The 20,312-nt window shown below is 39.0% G+C and overlaps 1 protein-coding gene across 2 annotated transcripts in view; it reads right to left on the reverse strand.

The window, feature by feature from the left end:
- Window positions 1–3,099: 3,099 nt before the first annotated feature.
- Window positions 3,100–20,312, reverse strand: part of LOC134646831 (contactin-associated protein-like 4) — a 104,995-nt gene continuing 87,782 nt past the window's right edge. For both annotated transcript variants that reach the window (XM_063500810.1, XM_063500811.1), the window contains 7 exons: window positions 15,758–15,997; window positions 12,535–12,759; window positions 10,733–10,866; window positions 9,933–10,020; window positions 5,467–5,682; window positions 4,804–4,875; window positions 3,100–3,982 (listed from right to left, as the gene is read on the reverse strand). In XM_063500810.1, the coding sequence (XP_063356880.1) occupies window positions 3,786–3,982; window positions 4,804–4,875; window positions 5,467–5,682; window positions 9,933–10,020; window positions 10,733–10,866; window positions 12,535–12,759; window positions 15,758–15,997 (1,172 nt within the window). In that variant the 3' untranslated portion in view covers window positions 3,100–3,785. The remainder of the gene's footprint in view (window positions 3,983–4,803; window positions 4,876–5,466; window positions 5,683–9,932; window positions 10,021–10,732; window positions 10,867–12,534; window positions 12,760–15,757; window positions 15,998–20,312) is intronic.

The following is a 20,312-nucleotide window of genomic DNA, read 5'->3' on the forward strand; positions in this document are numbered from 1 at the left end:
CCCAAACTAGCAGCTGTTACAGGACATGCAAGCAATATAGTTTCATTGAATAGTTGGTATTTCTCTCTGTGAGGACAAATAGGAATTCAGGATAACAACAGTAGGAACATTTTTCAAGCATTTTTTTGTGTGTTTGAATCTCAGTTGGAACAACATAAAATCCATACATCCTGTCACAGGTAAACACAGTTTCCTTCTGCACAGTGATAAGGCTGGCCGGTCTAATACGGCAGACAAATTAGTTCCTACGAGAAACTACTTACAGGGTCATGATTTACACAAAACAACATAGATACTGAGTTTTTCTTCTTGCTTTTGGTTTACATTAATAACTGGCTCTAAAAAAACAAACAAACAAACAAACAAAACAAGTCGATGACAAGGTGAAGTTTCTCTTTTAAGGAGTCCTATCCTGTGCTTTCTGTCATTGGTATTCTAAAGCCATTCTGGAAATTAATGTCAAATACAGTCATTCGCAATCATTTGGAATAACAACATTGCTACATCACCCTGGTTACAGGTTCTTTTTTTTCTGTTTCAGGTCTCATCACATCGGTGCTGGTATGTGATTGACAGGTGATTTGTGTTAAAACATTAATCTGTCTATTCCCATAATCCAAAGCAGGGAGAAACACCCCTACTGATGTCATTAAGAGATGCAGAGTATTATAAAATTATGGGATACCTTGTGGATGTAAATACCTTACTCATTTTATGGGTGTGTTTGCCCAAGGTTTTGAGGGTTCAGGGAACATATTCCAGCTTTCAAAAAACCTTTCTTTCAAATACTTGGTGAATAATCAGATCCGTCACATTTTTAAGACATCATAGTAGCACCACACAACACATGGTGCCTGAGATATTTAAAAGTAGATGGGAGGCAGAGCCTTGCAACTTCAGGCCCCTCTTTTGTGCAACCAGCTCCCAGTTTGACACCCTCTCTACTTTTTAGATTAGGCTTAAAACTTTCCTTTTAGTTAGAGCTGGATCAGGTGACCCTGACTCCTCCCATAGCTACGCTGCGATAGGCCTAGGCTGATGGGAGCTTTACTACACTGAGCATTTCTTCTTCACTCGCCTCTTTTCATTTTTATACACCTATTTGGATTTTAATAATTAATAGTCAACTATAACTTTCTCTTGCTCTCTGTTGTCCTGTGTGTGAGTCACAGCAGATGGCCTCCACTCCCTGAGCCTGGTTCTGTTGGAGGTTTCTTCCTCTGAAAAGGAAGTTTTTCTTTCCTGCTATTGCCACGTGCTTTTGCATGGGGAGTCGTCTGATTGTTGGGGTTTTCTCTTTATTATTATATGAGCTTTCCCTTAAAACATAATGTACCTCGAGGCAACTGTTGTTGTGATTTGGTGCCAAATAAATAAAACTGAACTGAAGTGAAAAAGTAGCTGCATAGATTAACTTATGCATATAAATGATGTTGCTTTGACTGTTCGGTTGGTGAGTCGTCATAATTTTATTTATAGGGTCAGCATTTATAAATGTTCCACTGTCTACAGTCTGCAGTTAATTAATCACACTTTTCTCCATGAACAAGAAAACTGTAAAAGAAGTACAGCGTTTTTTGTGTGTCTTTTAGATTTATTATTGGTATGTTGTTAAAGAAAAACATTTGCTTTTAAGAGACTGACTGCAGGCTGAAGGAGCAGAGACTTGGCTATGCAGCAAATCTAGAAGTACTGAGACCGGGTACTTTGCAGGAGAACATTTCTCATTTTCTTGGGATTCACTTTATACACTTTCATTTTGTTTCATCAACCAAAATGCAGACGACTGCTGTTTTGTGTAGAAGACTTATTCAGAGTAGTCCTCTGACGGGAGCTGTGTGAAACCACAAAAATTACTTTCTTTTTAAGCTATTTTTTCTGATATCATCCATACCGTTCCTTTGTTTACCTCTCCTCTCATTGGGCATCGCTGTGCTGTTGCTTTCCTTTGATTTTCTAAGCATAAAGTTTGCATTTGGAGCACTTTGTGGTTTCTCAGCTACATTGGAAAAGACAATGCATATCTTTATTTGCTCCACGGGAAAGACAAAAACACCAGCAGTCAGCTGATGTGTAGAAGAGCAAGTAACCATTTTCATGAAAAATGCATCATCGCATTTGCGTGGATGTTCTGTGCTAAAGAGCATCAACAGAGACGTTTATTTGAATGGCAATGACAGCTTTTGAGAGAAATGAGCAAAAAAGAACAAATAGCTAAATTCTGCAGTAATGACTTCACATTGTGATGCATGAAACCATTAAGGAAATGAAAGAATAAAAGCACTACTTTTTCACTTCTTTGGTCAAAATACCTCCAATGATTCAGAGTTTTGCATAAAGAGTGAAATATATATGTACTGAGTTGGTTGGCTTTCATTGCATCATTTCTACACAGCTGTCTCCTTGAGTTCATCCTAATTCTTTTTCTGATTATCCTTAAGGGATCCTTTCTCAAACTGGGGTGCACCTGCAGCAAGGCTAAGATGAGATGATGCATAGCTCTGCAGCGATAGACAAGTTTGTAAAAGGACCACCGGGTAAACATAAAAGGGCCGATGAATGTACACCAGATGTCACAAAACTTGAACATGTTTTTATCTACAGGCTGGGGCGCTGCCAGGCTCGGCTGCCTCATACATTGATCTCGCACATTTGTCCTACACTCCACCCCCTGCTAGCCTGCCTCACACTGCGCTTAACTTTCAGAGTCTGAGTATTCTTCATTTTTCCTCTCATATTCCCCATATTTTGTACCCGTGCTTCCTTTCCTTTATCCCGAAGTGAATGGAGCATTAAAGCTTTAACTTTGTGGATTATTTGGGTCGTTTTTGGAGGGCACACAGCAGTCTCACTAGTCAAACAAACTGGACTTTGGGGGTCAAACATGCTCGGGTGTGGTAAGAATGTTCTAGTGTGGTTATGTCCTCAGGACACCTATCAGGCAAAGACGGAGGCAACAGCAAAAACAGATGAAATGTCTGCAGAGTGAAAGCAGGGAGATGGTGTTTTATGGTCCGTGTCGCCTTGAGTTCTCGGGCTGGCTGCTCACTGCAGGAGGTACAGGTAGGCAACTTTTAAAAAAAAACAAAAAGACCTTGGTCTCATTGTAAAGCTTTTATTTTGTTCATGAAAAAGTACACGGAGTAGCATAAAAGCTTTCCGACCAACTCGGTGACAAAGGGTTGACGTAAAGCTTTGGACTGACTGACGGTTTATTATTTATATATACAGCAGGTGTTGAAATTATGTTAAGTTAAAACAGATGGATTTTGTTTGATTCTTGCACTGTGCTTTGGCTGAGGTTTCACATGTTAACCACGCATATCAATCCTCCTGTCAGTAAAGTCCATCTTCCCATCTTTTAAAACATCCTATGGCTCTGACATCTCAATTTTTTTTACATAAAAGTCATCATCCTCGTAGAAAAGTGTTTCTTTTTTCTTTATAAATCAAGCATAAATGTGCCATTGCCTTTTGATCGTCTGTTTTTCTGTTTAATAAATTAATTGTAGCATTTCACAATGGCAGAGAATTTGGGTAATAAGCACACAAATCACCATTTATTGTGCATCTTTAAATATTATGTACATCAAAGTGACACCATCGATTACTTCCAGGGAAATGGAGTCCAACACATTTGCCCGTGTTTCTAGCAAATTATACAATATTTACAAAAAAAAAAAGGTAACAAAGAAAAAAGCTCAGTGGTATTTTATAAAGCACTGAGAGTAAGTCCTCCTGATCTGTACAGGGTCAGGTCAGTGAGCGGTTATTTAGCAGTCCTGCTAAATAAAATACTCCTTCTGGTTTTCACTGGGAGCGCTCGGAGAATCCGGCTGGCCGCTGAAGGGGAACTCATTGCTGTCTTCAGGTTGAGCTGCTTTCACTTCCTGGTTCCGATATGTTTCTTTCCTGCTGCATATGAATCTGGCCATCACTGCCAATGCAGATAGGGTGACAAAAATCACAACAGCAATCACCCCTAAAAACAACAGAAAGGTAAGAAAAAGAAAAAGAATTGTTAAATTGTTTCAGATGTTGTGCACTTGTGCTCATTCTTGTCAAAGGTTAAATAACCTGAAAAAAAATTATCGCTCTCTAATTTTTAACCATATGTTAAGAATCACATAAGGGTAGCATGACATGTTTACTTTGATTACACAAACATAGGAAACATACCTAAACATGGGTAAGGCAAATTTCAGTGGATTGTTAAGTTGGCCCCACTTTACACCCCGACAAAGTTTTATTCATTCAAATTTATTCAAAACTTTTCAAACTTACAGACAGAATGACACTATGCATGCAAGCGTTACCAAAAACAAAACCTCCTTGGCGGAGGTAAGAGCAGCTTTCTGCAGAGTTGAAGAATGTGCCCACCAGCACCTCTAAAACTAACTTTGTCACACTTGTTTAATCTTTAGCCAAACAAGGCTGCAGGCAAACACTGTGTGTTTAGATGCACTTAAGTAATGGATTAAAGTCTGCCGTCCGCAACAACCTGTCATCGTAGCTGCCCCGCAAATGAGAAACTTGGTTTCTATAACCATGGTGCGGGACAGAGAGACAGACCTGGCAGTTCACAAAGTTCCTGACTGCCTTCAAGCACACATACGCACGACAAAGCAGCAGTGAGTCACACATGCAAAAGAAAGCCCACATAAACACAGTCACAAGAAAAACTGATGAATAACCAAAAAAAAAGGTGTTCAGTTCTACAGAACTGCATCTTCCCAAAGGTTTTGATTCAACTTTTATAATCTATTGATTTGTTCTTATTCCTGCTGAGAAGAATAGCATTACCTCCAATTAGAGCGGAGTCACTTCTGATGGTGTTGACTAAAGGCTGACCTGGATCCACTGAACCAGGCTGGCCTGCAAACAGAGGCAGAGGAGAAAAATACGTAGAGCAAAGATGAGAAGGCAAGAACACGCAGCTATAAAGGTTATATGTATATATGTGTATATATATATATGTATATATATATATCTATATATATATATAGATATATATATAGATATAGATATATATCTATATATCTATATATATATATATATATATATAGATATATATATATAGATATATATATATATATATATAGATATATAGATATATATATATATAGATATATATATGTATGTATGAAGTAAAGCAACAGAAGGTAGAGTTACTGAGAAAGCCATCAGTCAGTACTGATAGTGCTTGTTTAAAGTCTCAGCACAGCCTTAAAGGACCTCACTACAGTTGTCTGACTAATCTCATCTGTCGCTGTGCCATCACTCTGTCTGTTTACCGAGGAGGATGGTTAATGAGCCAATAAGAAAGTCTAATGAACAGCCATAAGAATAATATTAAAGGCGTACCAGACAGATTCCCACACCAGGAGAAGGTGGGTGGATGGGAGGGGGCTGGCCAATGACATATACATAAACTGAGCATACAGAGGCTGACTTTGCTTCCTGTACCCGATAAGGAGTGTGTTGTTTCTGCTGCGTAGGTGTTGGCTGGAGAAGAGGAACCACAGCTTGATTGCACCAATGGGCCGGTGACAATAACAGGGCTGTCAGGATGGAGCAGAGCAGCTTTCAGAGGACTGATGGAGTTAAAATGAACACCTGACAGGCAGCCAGTGAACCCAAGCGAGGCCAGCTCGGCCATCTCGGCATCCAATCCATCAGGCTCTGAATCCAGAGAGAGAAACACACAGCAAGGAGAGGGAGAAGGGGGGCAGATAAATAAAACCTCAACTTTGACGACAATGAACAACCACTCATTATGTTCAAAGTGTTTGATTGCTTTAACAGAGTTATACAGTTATACAGTATTTGTACACATCAACAGCAATATGATGACAGTATCAAAAGGTTGGGAAACTTTAAAAAAAAATAAACGTCAAAGGGCTGTGATGGTCTGCTTTCCTTTGTCACTGCTATATTTGTCACTGCATGTTTCTCTTTTTTGACACGGCATCAAAAGGCGGGTTGTGACTGTGTCTTTTGAGATGGGGCACAAATCATAGCATCCAGCATCAAAGCCACACAAATTATGTTGTGTCTGTCGTGCTGCATCTGCACAAAATAGTGGCAAGGAAAATAAATTATGTCCAAATTTAAGTGACTTTGAACGTGGCATGGTTCTTGGTGCCTGACGAGGCTGGTCTAAGTATTTCAGTATTTCTGCTGATCTGATGGTATTATTGGGATTTGTAACACTTCTGGGGTTTACAGAGAATGGCCTGAAAAAAAGGGAACATATCCAGTGAGCGGTGGTTTGCTGGAGTGAAAATGCCTCAAAGGTGAGAAGAGAATGGCTAGACTCTTGCAAGCTGACAGGAAGTCAACAGTAACTTAAATAACCACTTGTTACAAGCAAGGTATCCAGAAGAGCTCTGTCAATGCACAACAGGTCAAACTTAGAAGCAAATTGGCTACAAAAGCAGAAGACCACACAAGGTGCCACTCCAGTCAGCTAAGAACAGGAAACAGAAGCTACAATTTGCACAGGCTCACCAAAATTGGACAATAGAAGATTTGAAAAACATTGCCTGGTGTGATTCTCGATTTCTGCTGCAACATTCGGATGGTAGGGTCACAGTTTGGAGTAACAACATGAAACAACATGCCTTACATCAACAGTTCAGGCTGCTGGTGGTGTAACGGTGTGGCAAATATTTTCTTGTCATATTTTTGGGCAGCTGAGCATCATTTAAATACCACAGCAAACCTGAGTACTTTTGCTAACTGTCTCCATCCCTTTGTGACCACAGTGTGCCCTTTTAATGGCTACTTCCAAAATAATAATGCACCATATCACGAAGCTTAAACCACGTCAAACTGGTTTCTTAAACATGGGCAGTAAGTTCACTATACTCAAATACCTATTTCTCATGTGCATACCTCTTTAAGGAGTGAGTCTTACTTTCTAATACAGTCACATCCCCGCTATGTGTGGCAGCAGGTGCTAAATAAAATCTTAAGCAGCTATAAATGTCAGTACAAACCACAATTATTCCTGCAGTGCAATTTGATTACACAGCACATCACTGGCAGTCATCTAAGTTATTACCAGAGAGAAACAACTTTTCACCACATTAATGGGACACTGCAGAGTGGCCTGGTTGGAGAGGCCAGTTTATCTGCTGCATATTTGATCAGGCGTTGAGTTTTTAAATTCAGCGTAAATTGACTTTGATTTAAGTATCTTGTGTCATGTGCATATATGCATGAGTCAGCAAGGTATGACTGAGGACAGGAAAAAAAAATAAAAGGGAAAGCTGTGGTGGTAGAATAATGGATGTATTTGAAAGAAAACTAATTTCTTTAACACAGCATGCAGGCTCACAAGTCTAACTACCTAATGTATTAAGAAGACAACATCTCTTCTTGTGAGAAAAAATATACAAGAATATATATAAAAATATATATAAAAATTAAAATATGTGGAATTGAACATCTCAAACTCAACATGTTACAGCTGATGTGGCAAATGTTTTGATACTAATCGTACAGAATGAATAATCCTTGGGTGCAAAATGCTAAAAAGAGTCAAAAGGTGTTTATGTAGCCAAACCCTGACAGTATATGAACTGAAAAAACTGCTTTTCACCTTTACTTCCACCTCCTTTCACTGTCTCTGTCTCTCTCTCCCTTTCTGTGAGCATCTGAATCTCTCCATTCTTTCTTGGTCCATTAGTTAGTCTGATGGATGACAGGGCTGGCAGGGAGCGACAGTATATCAACTATTTTGCTGCCTCTCTGATACTGATATGACTGCCTGAGTCCTCTGGCTCAGCATGGGGGCAGTGGGGTTACATACTAACACAGCCTGGGTCAAGAATTAAAAAAAAAAAAAAAACATAACAAGGAGGACCTAAAAACAGCAACAGCATCGATTTATATCTGTTTCTTACTTGTGAGCCAAGTGCAGGAAGGAGTTCAGTGGCTTCCTGACAAAAACAAAATACAGCCCCAGTTGCTTCATAAAGTTGGGACACTGTGCAAAATGTCAATTAAAACAAAATGTAATTTAATCACATTTTATTCACAACACAACACAACACAGAAAGCAAATGTATTTTATGTTCATTCCATTTATCCTCCTCTCCCACTCATTGTCTTATTTAATCAAAAGTATAGAAAAAAACCCTACACATAGATATATAAGGGAATAGTGAAATGAGAGGCCTGATCTTGCAAAAAAAGATGTACGAGTCAAAACTGGTTTCAGGAAGCGTTGCTAACCCCTTGGCTCATGTACTTTAGGGCCAGGGCTAATGGATAAAAGTACTGGGCCACTCGATATCATGGCAAAATAGACACGCCGGTCCAAAGCATGAAATACATATGAAATAGACATGGATGCTGAAGAACCAAGGGAAAGTGTTTAAATAGACATTCTTATACACATTAGCCGCCTAGATTTCTGGTGACTAAGCACCCTGGAATACACTTTATACATTTTTTGTTCACTACCAGCCTCTTGGCTTTAAATTTTTTATCACCCCCGCTAGTATGCAACTTCTGCATGCAGCAATACAATTCCTGCATGCATGTCCATTTAACACTTCTGAGATTCAAAGCGTGGAATGGAGATGGTGAATGTCGTGCCATTTAGACATTTTGCTGTGATACTGGGTTGTTTTGGAGCCTTCTACACATCACACCTACAGAAGCTTTTTGGCCATGGAAACCCATGCCCTGAAGCTCCTGGCGCACACTGTTTGTGCTGATGTTAATGCCAGGGGAGGTTTGGACCCTGCAGTTATTGAGTCAGCAATATGCACTATTAACGGGGTGACCCTGTTCTGTTACTTTTGATGGTCTGCCACTGTATGGCTGAGTTGCTATGATTTCTAACTGCTTCCAGTTTGCAATAACAGCACTTACAGTTAATTGTATAAGGAAGAAATTTGACAAACTGACTTGTTTCGGTGATGGGATCATATTATAAGAGCACTCAGTTTTATTGAGCTGTTTATAACAACCAGTCCTTTCACAAATGTTTGTAAAGACACTGCATTGCTAGGAGCTTGATGTTTTACACCTGTAGCTTTTGAACTGAAAACACCTGAATTCAAAGGTTAAGAGGTGTTGCAGCGCTTTTACCCTGTGCTACCCCTACATTTTGAGAAACAGTGATTTTTTTAATTTAGCAATATAAAATCCTTTCTAACGCCCACAGGTTCTAGCAGCAGTGAAAAATCCCAAGTGATGGTATTCAAAAACAGCATAGGGAATTCACGTAAGTGTTTCTTTCTTAATGAGAACCCCTTGCAGTTAGAAATACAACATTCTGTCATAGAGGAATAGGGGGAACGGCACCTCCCGACTTCCTGGTTTAGTTTGACCCTACCCACAGCAGCTCAGATTTATTATTTTTTTGGTTGTTATGCTGAATTGAAGGTGCTGACTCCAATCTTCTAAGTAATTTGTTCTTTTCATTCTCTCCTCATTACCATACAAAGTGAAAGACCTTTTTCTGAAGTTGTTATGATTACAGCTGTCTGAAGCCTCGCTCAGCTAGACAGATATAAAGACTATGTTACTCGCCGCCCTGATACCACAGATAAAACTGCACAAACACGTAGGTATATTTTGAACTTTTGCACTAGTGCCATTTACACAATTATCTTAACCTACCATACTTTTAAATGCATCTACATTGCAGTGACTTTCGCAGAGTGGTGTCCTTTTCTAATCTCTTCAAGAGAGTGCTCTGTTTGTGACCAGCTGAATATGGATGTTAGCTTGATTTGCTTCACAGAGTCACAGCTGTTGCTTGGGCTGCAGCTTTCCCTCTGTTCCAGACAACATAATGACCAGAGAACAGCACAAGGATCCAGAACACCACTTTGCCACATGAGGCCAAACATCTCAGTACTGTTATTCAAATGAGCCGGTACTGGTGCATGTCTTAAGATAGCCACACTCACCCCCCACTCTGCCCAGTATGAGTGATTTGATGTTGTTGAACTCCACATCAGATGTCAAGTTCAAGTCCTCTCTGGCGTTCTGGTCAATCTGAAAACAACATTAAGCAAAGACTTTTATGTCAAGTGTTTAAATGACGACGACTATGTGAGCCACAGTGAAGGAAAAAGCATAACATGTGAGGATTATATGTTCAGCCTGGAGCCTGATCTGCATATTCTAATGAGAGGCAGTCTGAAATGCGACTGTGCGATTCACAGCAGCTGAGCAGGAAAAGACTGAGGTGGTAAACGTGTCTGAGAGAGATCCTCTTTATTCAAAAAAAAAAAAAAAAAAAGCTAGGAAACAGTGACATTTGGGCTTTAGTCTCATTTGTCAATAAGACATCTGCTAATGCTGAGACTTAAGTGGAGCGATAGAAAACAGAGAGGCAGTCATAGCTTGACTACAGAGAGGAAATCTGCCATTTATTACATTTTATTCTACTTCCAAAAGCATCCTTGTGGTCAGGGTTGGTTTTTAAATTAAAGAAATAGCTGCAAGCATCAGCCCACAATACTTTCCTTCCACTCAGAGTCTGCCAGCAGACTCCTCTTAGCACCAGCGGCTAAAGCAGTGTGAGCAGCAGATTAATTAAACAATGTACTCTTTAGCTCTTAGACTTAAATGTTGGTGGAGTTCTGGTGGAAGAAAAACCTGTGTGTTATTCCATTTGGTGGTAACAGCCCAGCTTGCTTATGTCTACAGAAACAGCAGAAACCTGTAAGAGAGTAAGAAAAATCTCCCGTGTGTTTGTATTCACCTGCACAGAGACGATATCTGCCAGTCTCCTGACGGTCACTGTGTGCAGGCGCCCATCAGCCACGTTTATGACTCTGCTTCTCAGCGTCTCCACATCTCTGCCGCTGTGCAGCTTGTACCTCAGTTCCAGCTCGTCTTCACAAACACAAAAGCAAACAAAGTGTTCTCAAACGATGATGAGAACTCTGTTACTTCACCTCTCAAATGACATTGAGGTTCAGAAAAAATATAATGTTATTAAAGACCACAAACAACAAAGTAGATCTATTCATGGAATAATGCAAAATATGAATCTGTATTATTCTTTAAATGGTGATCTATGGTCTCAACATGTCTGCGGTTAAAGTTGAAGTTGGCACAAATGGAGCAAAGCCTGTGATAAAGTTCAAGTAAATTAATTTAACTGCATTGTGTCAGACATGCACAACATGCCTCACTCTCTTCACATCCTATCCCTGCAAAATCCCCCTCCTAACATGCTAGTGTCCCTCCTACTATGTATCGTGTTGCAGGGTTGAAACAGCAGGCAGTGCCGCACCCCGCCCAAACCTGTAAATCTTTTTCTCATGACTTTCCTTATTTTAAACGCATGAAATGGTGAGCTCAGAGGCTAAATCTGACTGTATTCTACTGCTATAATAAATGTTAGATGTTTGACTAAATTAATGGTCTCTCATTGCATCACCTCCTCTAACTACTCATAATCTGGCCTGACAAAACAACTGCAAATTTTCTCAAACCTGAAAACAAACAAGTTGACGTGCTGAATGGTTAATAGGGTGTTAGGTTATTAGGCCAAAAACTCAGGTTAGCTCGGGTAGTAGATGAAAGAAACTATTGTTTAATAAAACCAAAGAAGAAAACAAGCCACATATCTGAATATTTTAATAGATCATCTACAAACCATGTAATACTGTAAGGATTAACACTTTATATCTAAGAATAAAACTCCATGATACAAAATTGATTATGTTTCAGTGTTACATTTATATCCCTTGGCTGCGGATATAATTTGAATGTTCTGAGATTCTTGCAGGCTTAAAAGATGAACAGAAATGATAAGAAATAATCTTTCTTTAGTACTACACATATAATTTGATTCTCTCATTTTGACTCTTTTTTCAGTGTGGGCTATTAGTGATTAATTCCCTTATCATAAAGCCATATATTTATAATAAAAAGACTCTTATAGCTGGAGCAGTGTCTTGCAGGCTTTCAGTAACTGAGTCAGATGGGAAAATTTGTCTCTGTGCAGTAGCAGAGGCCTTAAGGAAATTGCTTTGATTTGTGCTTTGGCACAATCAAAATAAAACTCTCCCTGGGATTTAGTTGGATACTTCAGCAAGAGTTCAGATACATGATATTGGCTTGATCAGCTAATTTAAACTTGCTTTTTTTGTGTCATTAAAAAGCTTCAATATTGTGTCTACAAAGCAACAACAACTCTATTCATAACAGTGACAAAAAAGTATATTTTCAGTGGCTTAGACGATAAATCCAAATATTTTAATCAGCCCCTTTGGAGTTTTGATTCTGATTGGAATTTCCTATGATGCCAGTTTACTTACTTTGAATACAATAAATAACCACAACAAACAAAACCCAACCCCACTAGTCAGGCTCTGTTGGAAAAAAGCATCACAGGACAGACAGAGAGGGAGGAGAAAGCAAAGGAGAGAGGAGATGCTTAATTCAACAAATTGCAGGAACAATGAGATGAGAAAATAGGTTGCAGAATTAAAAAGAAGCAATCATTTATCAACAAAAGACAGCCAAGAAAAAATGCCATTTGAGAGTCCTCACCATTTTTGTTGATGAGCAGGATCAGGTACTCTCTGTAGAACGAGCTGACATAGAGCAGAAGAGCAGGACTCTGATTGGTGCTGAAGCTCAGGGAGATGTTTTCTCCTCTTAGTGTGATATCTGAGTAGATGGATGAAGGCAAGCCACTGCTGTTCCTGCTTAGTTCAAAGGGCTCCTTCAGGATGTAGGTGATGGATGTTGTTGACTTAAAGCTGGCTGAAACCTCTGGGAGTTAAGAAGTTAGTGAGAAGTGTCACTGTCGGAGCTGAATGTGCTGGTTTAAAGATTAAATTCAACTAATGCTCTTTGCAAATTCTGTTTTGATGATAAGCATCACATCAACTGAAGAAAGTAGAAATTTTTTTTTAAAACTCCAGGTGGATTGTGGGTGGACGAAATGGATGCAAAAATTCAAAGTTGACATCTTGAGCTTCATATGATAGAGCGAAGCAGCAAATCATTTTGGTTGAGATTAGGGAAACTGTGCGGCTTTGATTAAATGTTAATGAGCATCTGGTTGAATACTTTAGTAAATTTTGAGTTGAAAATGTTTTGTTTTTTGTTTTTTTTTAAAGAACTGAAAAACATTAACTTTGGCTCTTTAGTTCAGTTTGCACTTTAGTAAAAACATTTCTTCAGATTCTTTCATCGAAAATATTTCTTCATTATAGCTTTTATAAAGCAAAAAACAAAAACAGAAAGAATTGTTTGTGTGTGTGTGGGGGGGGGGGGGTGGGGGGGGGGGGGGGGGGTAATTTAATATCTGGCTTAAGGTCTTCTCTGTGATCTCCCTGATTCTGCAGTTTCTTCTCAAACTGCCTGTCCACACAGTCCAGACAAAGCAAAGTAGATAACAACAAAGGAGGTAAGTACTTTTTGATGAATAACTCAACAAGTTGCTTTGTGAGTTAATCAGCTAATTAAACGTCTTAGTTTAAACAGCAAAACATACTTTACCTGTGGCATTTCATCAGGGCAAGCAAGGCAAGCATTGCTTGATATCCGGCATGATTTTTTTGTCCCCAACCAAGATCTGATGTATTTCCCAAGTCTTTCTTTAAGTTTGTGTTTTGAGCAGTATATAAAGAAATGCAGGTTGAGATTTTTGCATAATATTGTATATTAATTCCTCTTCGGTGGTGCAGAAGGTTAAGATAGGTCACTGAGTGCTTTGCCTCACACAAATCAACACCTGCTCTATTCCACTCCCCTTCTTGAAGTTTTTTTTTTTATGGAAAACTTGAGAAACTAAATAAAATATCAAATTTCCAAAAGTTTTTATTTAGTTTCTCTTGTTTGCTCCTTCTCTCTAACAGGCATGTCAGACCTGACACACTTTAATTACCCCCTATAACAAAAACTAAGTGCAGTCCAAATGTATGGACAGTGTGTTTGTGTCCTCTACTAGAAGTTGCAACATAGCATTACCAACACCAGAGTTTGTGTTTTCATTTAGCTCTTCCACTGCATATAGTGTTTCTCCACTGCGTGCCCTGAATGCTGCCATAGCAGATTGTAGGCTAATATTAGCTGCCCTTACCCTAATGCTTTTAGGAAAGATCAAACTCATTAACCTGAATAGTGTAACAAGACAACACATGGTCCTGATCTTTTACGGCAAAGCATAAATCAAACTTTTAATTCAAAGTTTTATACTTTTTTCTTCTTTCTTTCTTCTATTTCCATGTTTACTATAACAGTGAGCATTAGAAGATGTCATTCCATTGAGTTTCACTAATGTAATGCCTGTGATTGATATATGAAATTGGCCAGCAAATCTCTTTCCCTTTATTTGGAGAGCAGCTCTATAGGATGCACAGACTGAACTGTCAAAATAAAATGCCATAAAAAAACATAATAAGCTGCTGTTAAGACAGAAGAAAATCACTCTTGATTTTCAAAGTCATTCAAAAGTTGGTACAAGTGTTATAAAATGTAATGAAAGCATCAGGAATATATAAATGTATAAAGTACTAAGATGTTCATTTATTACAGAGAAAGAGAAAAGAAAAAGTGTCTAAACATATTTTCTTGCACTTATAAAATGTTACCATTAAAGCCTAAATCAGACATCAGTCATCCCAGAATGCTGATTCTATTTTTCTGGACATAGCATTTCAGTGGGAGAAACATAGGATAGTCGGAAGTCGACCCTTGGACAGGTGATGAAATGTTTCTCCTATGGACAACACTACATCCAAAAGATCGGAATCAGCTTACTGTGATCTGAACCAGACACTTTCTAGGTCTCTCAATATTACAGGAATATTATGCAGGGTTGTAAAATACAACACTGTGTTTCAGAATAACTATTATCTTCAAGCCATCAAATACCACCCTAATATTTCTTTTTCATTCCTTATCTCATGAAAGATCCTGCATCTAAAAGTGTACTCTGCCTTTCTTAGACACAAACCTATAATGAATTTTATGCTGAATTAGTCTTTCATCTCTTATGCACAAAAAAATGAAATTGTCAAGGCAATAGTAGGGACAAAAATACGGAGGGAGCCAATTTCAACTCTAGAGATTTCCTTTCAATTTCATTATGATATCAGACCATGGCTCCCTGAGGTGTTTGCTGCTGCAGCTTGTGATCTTAAAATATTAGTCGTTCTTGTCTGGAGGCTGCTGGATATTGAGATTTCTGGGTTTGCAGTTATGAATAAAGTTCACGTTAATACTTTTGTTTAATCTGTTAAATATAGAAGGAAGCCTTGCATTTGCTTTTAAATATATTTAGTAAGGCACGGAGCCAGAGAATGTGCACATCCTAGCTTGAATTGTCAAGGACTTTGACCGTCGCCATCTTGGTGCAAGGGTCACTGCGCACTGCTACAGTGGTGTTATATCAGCCAAAAAGTAGGCCAGCTCGAAAGCAGATCTTGCTCTCTAATTCTTTTTCTTTTTTTGACTCAAATGGATACCATGATGTATGAAATAATTATCATACTGTATTTTATAAGACTTGAAAGAAGGTATTAAGACAATAAAGTGATACAGTGTTTACTGAGCTCATAAATCAAGTGATCCATAACGCCATTTTCTCACAGGCGTACATAAAAATAAAAATGATGAAAGAAGGCAGGTTTGCCATTAGGTTTGCCAAGAAGCTACGTCAGTCTTTTATAAACAGTCCGTACAAAGAACATCAATGAATTGAGCCTATGGATCTGTGTAATCAGTGGCAGAAAGTCTCCACTGTCAGTGTGAGTGTCTGTACCTTTGTGGCAGAAGGCTCCAGTGTAGGCAGATTGTCCACAGTCGCAGGAGAAACCTTTGGCTTTTTCCTCACAGCGACCCTCGTTCTGGCACAGCGAGCCATAGCTGCTGCAGTGGCCTGGGCATCCAGGTAGGACTCCAGGCGTGATCTTAGCTCTCTTCTCCAGGTCCAGAGTGACGCCATTCAGCTGCAGAGAGCGGATACAGCCCAAAAAGCCTTTCTGTCTGGATGCAGTGCCTCCTGCCAGGAAAGAAATAACACTTGATACACCATTGCTCTTTTTCTGCCTACTCAGACTCAAACCTCTTAATGAAAGTTCTATGCAGTACAATCTAGTTCCTATAGACTGCAGATCTATAGTTTTTCATACTTCTCAGCAGTAAATTCTGATTGACAGCCATAAGTTGCTACTGTGGCACAAGACCATGTCTGCACTGCAGGGCAGACACAGTCACACAGCCTAAAACTGGTCCTCGCTGTTGGACTAACTACTTGGCTGTTGAGCCATCTGGTGTGTGCTGACGAATCCCTGCTTCCTTTCATTTTCCTATTAACATTCGAATATAGGCAGTTCACACAGGGTCTGGGCAAAATTACAGTACCAAGCTGGCTGCATCCATTCCTGACAGTTATTATTGTTTTCATAGACAGTTATTGGCAGGGTATTACTGTCACAGTCAATGTTCAGCCAAAGCGGCTTTTCATACCACAAAATCGATAACCTCTGTGTGGCTCTGGCTTCCTTCAGCAACAAAAGTTATAAAACACCTACACATTATGAGCACACGGGGCAGGAAAATTAATTAACGTCTTTTAACACGTTCTGTGAAGATAAGCTTGACTACAAAGAATGAAATACAGAGAAAGGAAAACTCCTGCTTAATGATGATTTAAAAAGCCAAATCTACACCATGATTCTAGAAAGTACTGGTTGTGACTGTTAAGAAAGGAAGATATCACAGTGCACAAAAAGAACAAGGACGGGGTCCTGAGGGGTGCCACCTCTGACCAAGGGAAGAAACAAAGGACACACGCTGCCAGAGGAAGAAGTCCTGTAGGAGTGAAAGGAAAAGCCTTGCATGACAACATGAATTTCAGCCAGTTAAGCAGTTTTACTTTCCCACTTTATGGTGAATAATCCAGATCCCTGTTTTAACTCTAGTGCAACAACAAGCTCAGAGTGGTCTTTTTAGGTCATTGGTACGTGCTGTAAGTGCAAAAGGGCTGAATTATAAATCAGATGAAATGACGTGACTAATAATTTCACTCTCATCCAATCACCGGTCTCCTCACTGTACAGCTGAGACAATCACAGGTTTCAACAGCTCAAAAACTGAGAGGTTGCTTCTGTAGAAATTATACAATGCTTAACAAATGTATTAGACTATCAGTGAGAAAAACAAGAAAACACAAATAATTTAGAAATCTGTCAAAAGAAAACTTGTTTAAAACTAAAAATTTGTTGTTGTTTTTTTAATTGAAAAATTGAATTGCAGGTTCCAAGTTGAGCCTGGAAGTCAGAAATTAATCAAGGACTAAAACTAATTGTTCTGTTTATTAATGCAAGTGAATAACTGCAATTTGGCAACTTTATCAGAAGATAATAACATATTTTCTCTGTCTCATGTCTTTCACGAATGACAACAATAATTATATTGTAGCATTAAAAATAATAATTTTGATTAAAGAGCTTGCACATACTGGTGGACTAACCATAACAGATGATAACAAACAAAATAATAACATTAAAGAATGATTTTGGTAATTACCAGTACTGTTCATTTAGGGTAGTTGCGATATAAACTATGCATTGGGTGGTTCTCTAATAAATTTGTTAAGCAGTATATGTTTAAAGCAATGGCACACAGTACTGCTGTTAAAAGTATAGTAAGAACAGTGAACTACAATGCTTAATATTCAATGCTGCAATGCTTAATGCTTTGGAACGGCACTGCTAAAATCAGAGGCTGTGTATTTTTCCACCTATGTGTCCTGCTGCAGACATTTAATAAATGGAGGGGAAAGTTTTTAATGTAGCACAAAACGCATTGCAGGCTGATTTCTACCAAGTGTGCTTCCTGATCGAAGCAGCCCATGATGGTTTGCCTAGTCCTGCAAATTTTCACTCTTGGGGGAAAGAACAACACGCCTTGAGTACAATGTTTGGGTGGAGGATTCAAACCCATCTTCAGCAGCTGCCCAAAGAAAGGATGCTCCCGGTGGTAGCACAAGCAGGTGCACAAAGCAGATGCTGAGATAGCAACCTCAGCAGTCAGTTACAGCAACAAACATAATCCCAAGAAGACCAGCTCTTTGATCAAGGCTGAAGAGAAGCTCCTCGCAGCTAAAAGCACAGACAGACTTTCGCAGCTTGGAAGAAGATTGGCAGATGGAGCGAAAGACCCCGGAGCATACTGCCATATCAACACTCTGCTAGAATACTGGCTGTGAGCTGACTGAAGCGAGCTGCTGAGGCTTTGCAAGATGGTCATTTTGCAGAGTTTTGACCTAATTCAGCATGGCTGGGCATGTGGAAAAAAGCCTGACAATATACATACTGTAGCTTTGGAAAAGAAAAATCTACTGATTTCCTGAAGCTTCTGCTTTAAACAATAAATGCATATCCATTTTCTGGTGCTTATCCTTGTCATGTTTGAGGGGGGGCTGAAATTCTATCCCAGCTACCATAGGGCGAGAGGCAGGGTACACGCTGGACAGGTCGCCAGTCTGTCGCAGGGCTAATACAAAGAGACAGACAACCATTCACATCTTTGGGAAATGTAGATTCACATCTTTGGACTGTGGGGGGAAGCGGGAGCACCCAGACACAGGGAGAGCTTGCAAACTCCACACAGAAAGGCCTCAGCCAGGTGGTGGAATCACAATCAGGGCCTTCTTAAGGTCCTGAGCATTAAGAGGATGTATCTACTTCATCCAGTCTTCCACCTGTGCACTTGGTGCCAAACTATGCACATTTCATGTTGTCTGGTTGCTGCACACGTTGGTTTTACTATATGTGGAAATGTTATTTTATGGAACGCAAAAAAAGTGTGCACAGTGTAACCACAGTGAATTTTAAATGGAATGGCAGGAAGGAAGGGGGACTGATTGTTTTTACTCTGGTGTTTTTTTAGCCATCCATCTACAAGGGACTGTGTCATGGGACTGTGGGAGGAAGCCAGAGTACCCACACAGACACGGGGAGAACATATAAAGTTTCCTTTGCTTGGTTTAACAGCATTTGGGAAATATTTTTTTAAAAAGACATAGGGGGGGCTCATAATTATGTTCTCATCTGTATAATTCAGAAACAGAAATATTTCGTGCTTTAAGTCCTGTGGATTTACTGATTATCTGCCATATAAATACAAAGCTGCCTTCCTCTGTATTGCCTTAAAAGAATCAACCAGAAAACAAAAAAACTATTACACAACCATGACCAACAATAAATTACAGGGTTATGAACACTTCATTATCAAGCTACAGAGATTTAATAGCCCGATACTCCTTCACCAAAGCAGTATGCACCATTAAAGTCAGATGTGCCATGTATCAGTACACTCACCTATGATTTATTAAAGCATTGATTAATGTAGCTACATCCTAGGCCAAGTAACAATAATGCAAAACATAACCCATAATGACATCGTGCTTAATTTTCCTGAATTGCCTGAATTGTATTGTTCATAAACTGCAAGCCTAAAAACAAGGAAATATTAAGGTTTATTTATTTAAACTAGCAAACATAATTTCTTATTAAGTTACACAATTTGATATATTACAAATGAGATCCATTATTCATAGTAATACAGATGTCTTTGCAGTACTGTGAGTTATGATTCCACAGAGGGCATGCTGTGCACACTGGATTAACAATAAAGCTGCAGAAAGAGCGCAAACGCACCCAAACGCTGACGTTTTACTGAAAACAGAGTCAAGTTTTTGACAGACAAAAACACCTTCTTAAAAAGCATTGTCCTTCAAAATCCTTTTAATCACATTTTTATTCAAACAAATGAGTCCCCGTGCGTTGCTGGTAAATCCCGCCCAAGTAAAGAAAACGACTGATGTTCGTTTCTTTTTTAGCTGTCCAGAGCGGATTATTAGCTTAACACTACCAGCAACTCAATTCCCACTTCGATCTCTCTGCAGCCTCTCAGTCTCATCACACTTTGTTCAATGATTTTGTTTCTCTTCAAAAAATGTAATACCTACAAAAATAAATGAACCAATGTTCATAATATTTGAACAAAGCCAAAGTCTTACAGTACAAGACTGATTTTCAAGCACAGTTCAGATAGATTAATGTATAGGCATCTGGACGTGTTTGGAACAGATGGAGGGAAGTGGTGAATTTAAGAGGAAAATGGTGGAAAAATGTATGCAACATCTCCTAAAAATGGACAAAAGCTATTGATTTAATAAAAAAATGCTCAGTCAGTTTAAACCGTAATGTTAAAGAGGCAATATTACATTTTTAAAAGAGTAAGTGTCGCTCATACAGTTAGGTTTATCTCCTCTAAAGGATAAAGCTGCTTCTTACAAATCTCATGAA

This window comes from Pelmatolapia mariae, linkage group LG17, assembly GCF_036321145.2.
Source record: "Pelmatolapia mariae isolate MD_Pm_ZW linkage group LG17, Pm_UMD_F_2, whole genome shotgun sequence".
NCBI lineage: Eukaryota > Metazoa > Chordata > Actinopteri > Cichliformes > Cichlidae > Pelmatolapia > Pelmatolapia mariae.